Genomic DNA, 11,294 nt, shown 5'->3' with positions numbered 1-11,294 from the left:
CTGTAGTCAATATTATTTGAGGTACCAACAAATAGCCTGCACCTTTTGATCTAAGTAGGCATGGAGGATCATATTAGTACAGAAGTTCACTCAGATAATGCGGCGTGAGACCGTTAACTAATTTATACATGAGTAGTATTATTTTATAATCAATGTGAGATTAAATTGGAAGCCAGTGTAGACTAATTATAACAGGGGTGATGTGGTCATATTTTCAAGATCTAGTAAGGACCTTTGCTGCTGCATCATGAATTAACTGAAGCTTATTATTTATTTATTTATTTATTTATTTATTTATTTATTTATTTATTTATTTACTTACTTGAACACCCAGACAGTAAAGCATTACAGTAGTCTAATCTAGGTGTAACAAAAGCATGAACTAATTTTTCTTCATCCTGTAACAACATAATATTTCTAATTTTAGCAAGATTTCTAAGGTGAAAGAAGGCAATCCTGGTAATAATATTCACATGAGCTTTAAAGGAAAGACTAGGGTCAATAATTACACCAAGATCTTTGACTGCTGTTCACACCGAGATAGAAACACCATCCAGAGATGCTACGTAATCAGAAAGTTTACTTCTAGCTGCATGTAGTCCTAGTAAAAGTTGAGCAGAAGGAAATTATCAAGCAACCACTTTCTAATGTCATTTACACACTCCTGAACACTTTTAAGATGATCTCTCTCATTTGGCTTTGCTGAAATATACAGCTGTGTATCATCAGCATAGCAATGGAAACAAATACCATGTTTATGTATAATCTTACCCAGAGGCAGCATATATAAAGAAAAAAAAAGCAGTGGGCCTAAGGCAGATCCTTGCGAAACACCAAACTTTACCTCAACAAACTGATAGTGATCAGTCAAAGAAGACCTAAGCCAGAAAAGTCATTGAATGCAAAATGGTTAATCCGGTTGTCATAATCTGTGAAGCCTAAATTCCTAAAGCCTAAATTGTCATAATCTGTAAAGCCTAAATTTATATTAAACTTTTTTTTTTGTAAATGTATATTGAATTAATGAATTGTGCAGATGAATCTTGATGAATGTCACTAAAGAAGGGGAGTACAGCATCAGATCAACCAGTGATTCTCCTACCTATATACCCCATGTCCCTCCTCTGAACATGTCCAAACCATCTCAATCGTGCCACCCTTACCTTGTCTCCAAACGTCCTACATGCACAGTCCCACCAATAATCTTGTTTCTAGACCTGTCCATCTTTATTACTTCTAATAAAAATCCTAACATCTTCAGCTCTGCTACCTCCAGCTCCACCTCCTGTCTTTTAGTTAGTGCCACTGTCTCTAAACCATACAACATAGCAGGTCTCACCACAGTCCTATAAACTTTCCCTTTCACTCTTGCAGATACCCTTCTATCACAAATCACTCCTGACACTCTTCTCCACCCACTCCATCCTGCCTGCACTCTTTTCTTCACTTCTCTAACACACTCAATAATTTTGCATTGTTTACCCCAGGTACCTAAACTCATCCACCTTCACCACTTCTTCTCCCTGCACTAGCACCACTCCACTGCCCTACCGCTCTTTTATACACATGTACTCTGTCTTACTCCTACTGACTTTAATTCCCCTTCTCTCCAGTGCGTACCTCCAGTGCTCCAGACTCTTCTCAACCTGCTCTCTACTCTCACCACAAATCACATCATCCGCAAACATCATAGTCTATGGAGACTGCTGTCTGACCTCGTCCATCAACCTGTCCATCACCACTGCAAACAGGGAAGGGCTCCGAGCCAATCTTTGATGCAATCCCACCTCCACTTTAAACCAAGCTTTTTATATCAAGAAATCATGAAACTGTTCACCATCATACTGACAACATGACTAAACATTTTGATGATTTTGTTTGTGAACAATGACTAATGGGAATGACATGTTCATGGAAAAAAAATCTCTCAAACTTACTTTTGAGAGATGAACTAATGATTTTTTTGAAAAGTACAGGCTTTTGCAAGAAATCCAATGTTTTGTGCTGTTTGTACACATTGTTTTGATAATACACTTACTGGTTTGCAAAAATTTAGGATGATTTGAGAAAAAATGCTATTTTCATTTACACAAATACTTTTGAGAGAAGAACTAATTATTTTCCAAAAAGTACAGGCTTTTTCAAGCAACACATTGCGTGGTGCTGTTTGTACAAATTGTGAGACATGCACAGACTGGTTTACAAATATTAAGAATGATTCGAGAAATGCTCCAAAGCAACTGAGAAAAACTGTATTGTGACTAAACAATTTTCTGAAGTAGCTCAGTCCTAAGGTGCAGAACAAGTGCTAATCTGTCATGAACATGCAGAAAAAAAAAAAACAATTTGAAAAGTGCTGACTAGCATTCACAAACCAATTTCACCAACACACACACTGATCATATTATTTTATACGGTATGATACATTGAGCAGAATGAAAATTATCTTGAATAAGGAAAGCCAATTTATTAAGCAAACAAAAAAACTGCTGAACAAGATCTAGCCTGTAGATGAATGAATTATTCTTGGTATTAGAAAAATCTAATTAAAGTAACATTTCTGTATTTATGCATTCATTCAATTTCGGAGCAGCATAAAGGCTAAAACATGCAGACACATCAAGGGCTTTAATTAATTTTTGGTTAAACATCAGAATAGAAAGGAAAAAGATTTCTGACTTCAAAACTGTCATGTTAGCAGAAGATACCCTGACTTTAGTATTTCAAAAACTGATGACCTACTGGGAATTTTACCAAACTGGTCTAGTGTTTACACAACTTAATTGACTTCATTCAAGACCCCAAATCTTTTTACCATTTCCCATTAACAAATGATGTAAAAAAAAAAAACAGTAATAAAGCAAAAAAATCTGTAAAAGTACAGAGAAAGTTCATAATAACATTTAATATGGTTCCCTTTGTCGTTACACATTTGAGTAACTACATTGTACTGTAGTTGCAGATTTTAGTTTGTAATGCAAAATGTCCCAAAAGATTACTTAAAAGAATTGTCAATATTACCTAATAAATTATTTTTTAAATTGTCAAAAGCCCTATGTTAAATGTATACCCAGTAAGCCCATATGCTGCTCAAATAAGTTTACATTATATAAACACAAACCTTTGTTTTCATGATGGAAAGAATAAACATTATTAAAGACATTACCCCTATCCAAACAATATTTATTAGCATTATATAACAACTTTTTTTTCTTTAGTAGTCCATCTCATATGTTAAATGTATTTTTTTTATTAAACTGGCCAGCAGTATATACTGTAGTCATAATGTTTTTAGGCCCTGTGTAAAACAAAAATATACTGTATACATGATGGTATACACTATTGACATGATAGTTAATAGATAAAACATTACATAGTTTTTAGTTTAGACCAGATATACTGGTGATAATTCCTTCTGAGTAAAAAAAAAGTAAAACATTTTTTTTTTACATTTCTTTAAGAATCAGTATCTGTCATTAACTGAAAAAAATTATAAGTGATGTCAGCTGTGATTTACCAATAGCAACAAGAATTCTAACTTATTTTTTAAACTTTTATTAGTTTTACAACATTGAAAGTTAAGATATCCATAAACATCTGAAAAGAGTACATAATTCAATGTACATTGAGAGTGGACTTGTGTTTACCTGTGGCACAGCGAAAGTAGTAGATGAATAAAGGGCGTACAACATCGTCTCTCAGTCCATAGATGAGTGGGCTTAGACAGCGAGGCAAGATCAACAAAAATAAATAGTTTAGATATCGAATGTCCCTGAAAAGGCTGCTGTTGCCAGCCATTGCTACAGTTCGCTCTATAAGGCTATAGAGAAAGGAGGTAAGACACAGGCCCAGCTGAACAAGGTGTAGCATTACGGTCTTGTGGGCTTTTACAGCAGAGTCTTTATTGGAGGAAACTGACCTGGCTGTGATCAAAATGCTGATATAAGTAAAAAGTATAATCATAGACACTGACACAAAGTAGAATATGTTAAAGCCCTGATAAACATCTACTTGCCATTGCTTTATGAAAAACTTATCTCTAGTGCAAAATATTTGTGAAGTTAAAATTTTAGGATTTGTCACTGCTACATAAAATAGATCAATTATAAATTGCACCAAACCTAAAAACCAAACAATTCCAATGGCAATATAAGTTCTTTTTGAGTTGCTATTTCAGCATGTCTTAGAGGATAGCGTACAGCCACATAACGCTCTAGAGACATCAGAGCCAGGTTTAAAGGAGAGTTATAGAAAGTTGTATTTGAAACAAAAACAATAGATGCACAAGCAGCCATGACTAACTTGAGATAGGCCAGATTTAAAATATACAATAAAGACGTAACAACAAGCTGAATTGAGTCATTAAGAAGCATGTGGTTAAACAGAATGAAGCGTGGGGTCTCTTTAAACACAGACTTGCTGCAAAGAGTGTAGAACATGATGGCATTTAAATAAGTAAAGAACATAGACATAAATATTACAAAAACAACTTTTGATATTAGTCCCTCAGTCAGCACAACCTGCAGTATTTGCGAATATACAAGCGAGACTTCAGCTGTGCTTTCATTAGAAAGTGACATAATATGATACCAAATAGAACCATGCGATATTTACAGATATGACTAACAATACAGGATTCAGGTTTTAACAATGTTTAAAAAAAATAGCTGACAATAAGAGACAATGTTTTATATGTTTGAACTAATGTGCAGTCTGATGCAGAACACCTGACTGTAACCCAGCTCTAAAGAATAATATTGATGTGAGCTGATGTTTATAATAGATGCCATGCAAGCCCTAGAGAACAATTTTGTTACACCTTTTAGTGTAAAAAAGCACTCTGCCTCCCTGCCCTGATATGAATTTAGAATGTCCATGCACTCACTGTTGTAGACTACTACACATCATACCCTGAAGCAGTAGTTCTTCTGAGACTAAACCTTCTAAAACTATTACAAAGAAAATCATGAAAATTTTTGGCAGATTTGGGTATCTCTTAGAAGTCTTGACTGTTAACAGCAGGCAGATTATAGGACAAGTTTTTGATGCATTTCTGAAAACTAGTGGACTTAAGTACATTAAGGCTACACCTTACTATCCCAAAAATAACGGTAAAATAGAAAGATTTCATTGCTATCTACAGAAAACCTTCAAAGCAGCAAAAAGTGAAGGAAGGTATTAGAGAGAGGTTCTCTCAAAGATTATTCTTGCCTATAGATCTACACCACGCAGAGCATCAGGTGAGACACCAGCTTATCTGATTTTTGGCCGAGATGTTTGCACAAAGTTGCCCAGCATCGTCACAGAGTAAAGAGAAACAAAAGACATTAAAAGTCATCATAAGAGCTACAAAGAGAAAAATAAACAGTATGCAGAGATGACAAGTCAGGCCAAGGAACACAACTTTAAGTTGACAGTCTGCTGAAGCACACTTGAGACAATTCCTTAGAAAACGTTCAATGCAAAGGATGGCTCTAGGATTGTGAGAAATGTGAACCATATGCCAGAACCTGCAGAAAAAATTATCACCTCAAGAGACCTCAAGAGACACTGGTCAAGCAAGATTCCTTAGAAGAGTCACAGAGTTCTTCAATTACAATACCCATCCAGCAAGCCTGTTTACATTTTAAGATACATTTGTAATTTCGTGGTATTTCTGTTCTTTAATACAGTGGAACCCACTTATCTCAACCTCGGTTACCTCGACAACCCTATTAAGTCGACGTTTTTGAAGTGGACTGCCAAATTCTCGCTTTGTCTTAGCATCTTTTTATCGGTTATGTCGATATGGTAATATCTCGATCACAAGGGGGAAAATTTGCCACTTAACGTCGGTTATCTCGGTGCAGCCGCAGAAGAACTCCCGAAAGTGGCGGAAAAGTCAAGCCTTACAGATGCTACAGGTGTTGTATTGTATACTGATGAATCTCTGCTGTTAGTTAGTGCACATATGCCTTTTGTTTTTAAATGTTATGCGATGAACGGGAGGCGAAAATTAGAAGTGCGGCGCTGAACAGCACACGGGAGAATGTGGGATGAGCAGCAAAAGCATAGAATGAACAACGGCAGGATTGGGGGGGAATCCGCGATGCGTTTTGGGAAGAAAAGCGCAGCCGTTGAGAGAGTGGGAAAACACGTACCGGGATACGCATGAGCGATAACAACGACCGCCGTGAACCAACATATAGCAACAATAACGGAATTTAAATAAGGGCTGGTGATGAGTACTTAACTTAATATAGTAGTTGTTGATTAAAGAGTCTAGAATAAAAAGCATCAACCAAGTCTGATTATTGAGTCGAACAACGCAACACCAACAAACAAATCTTCTGACAAAGACTGCCAGAATTATGGCTATGAGCCTTTTTACCCATTGGCCCTTGCACATAACATGCATTTCAGTCTCATCTTGCCCCCCCACAGTTTGTATGTTTTCATTCATGGATGTTATCCTTGTCCACATTTCATGTTATGAGTTTTCTTTTCTTGCAAGGTTATCTGGTGGTTGTTTTTTTTTTGGATTTCCTAGCGCTTAAAACATTTTAATATCTGCATTGCATTTGCCAGTTCCCCTTATTACTTCATTATTATTATTATTATTTCATATTCAGAATATGAAACCAACTCATGATAATGATGATAATTTTTTTGCTCTTCAGGAAGCCCTCCTAAAGAGGTACAATTTGTTTTGTCTCAACTTGCAACTCACAATTTGTCTTATGTTTATCATCATGGTTGTTGTTTTCCTTGTCCAAGTTTCAGGTTTTTATCTTATTTCCTTGTCAGGATATTTGTATTTTGTTTCTTTTTGCAGCTGCATTACATCAAGATCGTCTCCAGGTTATGTATGTAACCATGGTTCCTCAAGGAAACAAGACATTGCTTCAACAACGCTTTGGGAACGCTTCCGCGTTGTCCATGCTCCGAATCATGTGTGTAATGAGTCCAAAGGAAAGTGCGGCGTCATCAGCGGGGTGACGTCACGACCAGAAAGCTTTAAAAGCACATGGAGTGAAACCGGCTCTAGCTTCTGTTTGTTCATGAAGCGCTCCGTGTGTGTTTGTCCAAAAATAATAATTATGAAAGTGACTAAGAAAACTTAGCACTGGCGCTTCCTGCAACCCACATCACTACCTCCACAATGGGGTCTACCCTTTTTCCAGTACCTGCACACCAAGGTGTCCAGGTCCTGGGTTAACCCTTATTTAGCTCACCTATTCAGTTCCAAAGTCTCACTGTGTATTCCAACATAGTCAGACAGAAAGCATCCGGTTATGAGACGATGCCTCGGGTTGAAGAGATGCTGGCTGGCTATGTCTCTTTGGGTGCTGCATTGTCCCTAAAGACCCTGGCACTGCCCACCAAGCCCCTTTGTAATACCTTTGCGCTGGTGGGCAAAGCTTATACCTCAGTGTCACTGGCTGATCCCTTCTAGGGATCCTGTGCGATGCTCTTGGCAGAAGCCTTGGGAGGTCCTAATACAGGGTATGTTCCCAAGGTACCCTTGGTCATCCCATGACCTGTTATGCTCCAGGCATTCTTTCCACCTCTATTTCAAGCCCTATACCAGGAGAAGCTAAACCGGCTGTGTCCAGTGCAAACACTGGATATATACGTCCACAATAAGGAAAAAAACTGTGTTGGAAGTTGGAGCAGCTGTTCATCTGCTATGGCCCTCCGAGGAGAAGTCTACCTGCGAACTAGCAGACGCTCAGCAGATGGATTGTGGATGCTATTTCATCCTCCGATGAGTCCTCTGGTCTACCAGCTCCTTTCGGTATCAGAGCTCATTCGACTGAGAGTGTGGCAGCTTCTAAGGCTTTGTCTTCTGAAGGGTACCACCAGGGCATCTGCAACACTGGAAGCGTTTCCAAATTGTAGTTGACGCAGCGTCTCGTTCTTGTTTCATACATACACAACCTGGAGACATTTTTTTCTGAGTGGCTATTTCACTGTGTCTTAGAGTATAGCATATGACTACGTGGTAACACTCTAGTGACATCATAGCCAGGTTTAAAGATGCATTACTGAACATTGTAACTGACACAAAAACTATAAAGGCACAAGCAGCCATGACTAATCTGAGTAGGGAAAAACTGAAGATGAACAACGTGGAGTAGAAAACAAGCTAAATCGAGTCATTAAGAAGCATGTGCCTAAATAAAATATAGTGTCTCTTAATATAGGCTTACTCCAAAGAGTGTAGACCATGATGACATTTAATTAGAATATAGATTGAGATAAATGTTGTGAATATTATTTTCATTATTGTTTTCTGAGTCAGCACAACCTCATATATTTATACCAAAAATATCTCAAAACTACTGTCATTAGTAACTGGCAAAAAGTAATAGAAATATAATTACGACAATATATTTATAGGTGCAATAAAAGGATAAGACACAACTACTGAACACCACTTTCTTATAATCAGATATTTAACAGTGCAAACAGTACACTATAGACTTACATTATAAACAACTGACAAAGTACAAGCATTTGCAGATATATTATGATACTGTATGTCCTGCACAAACCTCAGCATTTATATGTGAGCCCAGCCTGAAATATGAAGACCAGTGTTACCAAATGTTTATGATCTACACTAGAGTATATGGGCATAAGGGAGAGATGATAAAACACCTCTGAGTCAAAAAAGGAAATCTGTCCTGTTTGCACTTCTCTGGGATGTTTTTATATAAATTGTATTAGTCCATACATTTGTTATTGCTATGCAGTTCACACAAAAAATAATAATAATAAACTAAGCTATAACTAGTTGAATAACTTAATGAATGGTTAAATCCTTGCTCTAGACTGGGTGAAGTGAATATATTCAAGTGGGTATATATTCTCATGAATTTAGTTTAGCGATACGTTTAAGTTCAAATGTGGGTAGATTTGTATTTTAGACAGTTAAACATAACCATCCCCATAACCATCCCATCACCTGCAGAAGAGTGTGGGGTAACAAGGTATGAAAAACCATTCATCCAAAATTTCAAATTGAACAAAGTGGAATGCCTGCAATATGATATCCGGTATTCAGTGTACATTGACAGTAGACCTGCGTTTCCCTGTGGCAAACCGGAGATAATAGATGAACAAAGACCGTACAGCATCATCTCTTAATCCATAGATGAGTGGGCTTAGGCAGCGTGGCAAGATCAGCACAAACAAAAAATTTAGATAAAGCAATTCTATGATAAGTTTGTTGTCGCTAACTGTTGCTACAGCTCGTTCTATAAAACTGTATAAGAAAGAGGAAAGACACAGGACCAGCTGAATGAGGTGCAGCAGCACGGTCTTGTGAGCTTTTGAAGCTGAGTCTTTATTGGAAGAAATGGACCTGGCTGTTATTACAATATTGATATAAGTAAAAATGATGATCATAGACACTGAAACAAAGTAAAATATGCTAAAGCCCTGTAACGCCTCTGCTTGCCATTGCTTTATAAAGAGCCTTTCTCTTGTGCACAATATTTGTGAAGTTAAAAAGTTACTGTCCATCACTGCTACATAAAGCAAGTCAATTACAAAGTTTACAGAACCAATAAACCAAATGACTCCAATGGCAATGTAAGTTCTTTTTTGAGTGGCTATTTCAGCATGTCTTAGAGGAAAGCATATGGCCACATAACGTTCTAGTGACATAACAGCCAGGGTTAATGGTGCATTACGGAACGTTGTAACTGAAATAAAAACTATAAAAGCACAAGCTGCTGTGACAAACCTGAGTACAGACAACCTGAAAATGTACAACATGGCGGTAAAGAGAAGCTGAAACGAGTCATTGACAAGCATGTTTATAAACAGTATGTAGCGTGGAGACTCTTTAAAAACAGGCTTGCTCAAGAGAGCGTAGACCATGATAGCATTCAAATAGATAAATAATATAGAGATGAATATTACAAAAGTAACTTTCATTGTTTGTCCTTCAGTCAACACAACCTGAACTATTTGCTGTATAAACAAAATCTCTATGCTGCTGTTGTTAGTAAGTGGCATGATGAAAACCAAAATACTGCATAACCATAAAATAAAATGTACTGATATCAATTGCAATAGATAAAAAATTACAAAGTTGTATGATAAATTAACACAATTTCATTACAAATTAGATTTACAAAAAGAACAAACAAACAATTACAATGTACATGCATGAACAAATTTACTACGTCCTTTGTAACAGAACACCACTTTTATATTTAGGCTGAGACCTGAATATGAGGACCAACATGAAAAAACCTTTATAATAGCACCATGTGGGCCACAGGGAAAGATTTTCTGAGAGGAGACACCACATCTGTTATGATGCATGCCTCTCTCTAGGATTATCCTCACATTACAATATTCTCAGGGGTCCAAAAATCAGAGCCCACATTGAAAATCATCAAAATCCTATAAACAAATGCACTTAATCTTTATATGGGGTTATTCAGAAACATTTCAAAGATGAAAGATATATGATAATTACCACTGAGCATGGACTATTATAAAAGCATGTGTACACTTGTACAACCAGTTTAATACCCTAATTTTAAATGTTTTTTTTTTTACTTTTTTTAGTTGATTTATTTTTTTTCCACAACATTTTTAGTTGTTTTTTTATTTACATGTTACTGAATGCTATGTCATGTAAAGTTTGAAAAAGTTTAAATGTAATTTGGGTTTTTCTACATTAATCTGCCATTTTAATGGATGTCTGTGTTTGTGAGAGTTTTATATTCACTCAGGGCAGCAGGCACAGGTTTAAGGGGGTTTTATGAGAACTTTGGACACCCTAATTTGAAGTGTCTGGGTTTTTTTAATGCCTTTTTTAAGAAAATAAATGTATATAATTAAGGAAATCAGTGGCGGGCCATGCATTTGGTACCTTGGCCTTCAGTGGGGACTTACCCGACTTAATCCACCTCTTAATTCCACCACTATCATGTTACAATTATAGAAAACATCAATATTATACAAAAACGCAATATTCAAAAACAACTCAACGCATGGCATTACAGAGAGAGGGGCATTTCACATATGGAGGTTGAATAATATTTTACTAAAGCAAGCTCCAAACCTCTACACTACAACCACAACTGTGCCACCTACATCATCTGGAGCAGTTCAGAATCAATACTTGTCTAATAAGATGGCAAAAACATAAAAATGTAAATAAAATACAACCTACTCACTAGAGATGCTTATTCATAATTTGCACCGCTCATCAGAGGCTGTAAGCCAGTGGTACCGCTCGTATTCACTGGTCTGGAAGTGGCGAACAAACCCTTTCCTGGGTTGAGACA

General features: G+C 36.7%; 2 protein-coding genes across 2 annotated transcripts; both read right to left on the bottom strand.

The window, feature by feature from the left end:
* Positions 1-3,615: 3,615 nt before the first annotated feature.
* LOC124398415 (odorant receptor 131-2-like) lies at positions 3,616-4,466 on the bottom strand. Its single transcript, XM_046868605.1, is given in 2 exon segments — positions 3,616-4,163; positions 4,166-4,466. Coding segments are annotated over 2 exon segments (849 nt in total).
* A 4,579-nt stretch (positions 4,467-9,045) lies between these two features.
* Positions 9,046-9,927, bottom strand: LOC124398246 (odorant receptor 131-2-like). Its single transcript, XM_046868335.1, has one exon. The coding sequence runs from the start codon at positions 9,925-9,927 to the stop codon at positions 9,046-9,048; it is 882 nt and encodes a 293-aa protein (XP_046724291.1).
* Between the last annotated feature and the right edge of the window lie 1,367 nt (positions 9,928-11,294).

This window comes from Silurus meridionalis, chromosome 15, assembly GCF_014805685.1.
Source record: "Silurus meridionalis isolate SWU-2019-XX chromosome 15, ASM1480568v1, whole genome shotgun sequence".
Classification (NCBI taxonomy): Eukaryota; Metazoa; Chordata; class Actinopteri; order Siluriformes; family Siluridae; genus Silurus; species Silurus meridionalis.
This window is presented reverse-complemented; position numbering and strand designations above follow the sequence as displayed.

Excerpts from the sequence above, each read along its gene's own strand:
- LOC124398246 (XM_046868335.1), bottom strand. The coding sequence starts at position 9,927 with ATGAAAGTTACTTTTGTAATATTCATCTCTATATTATTTATCTATTTG.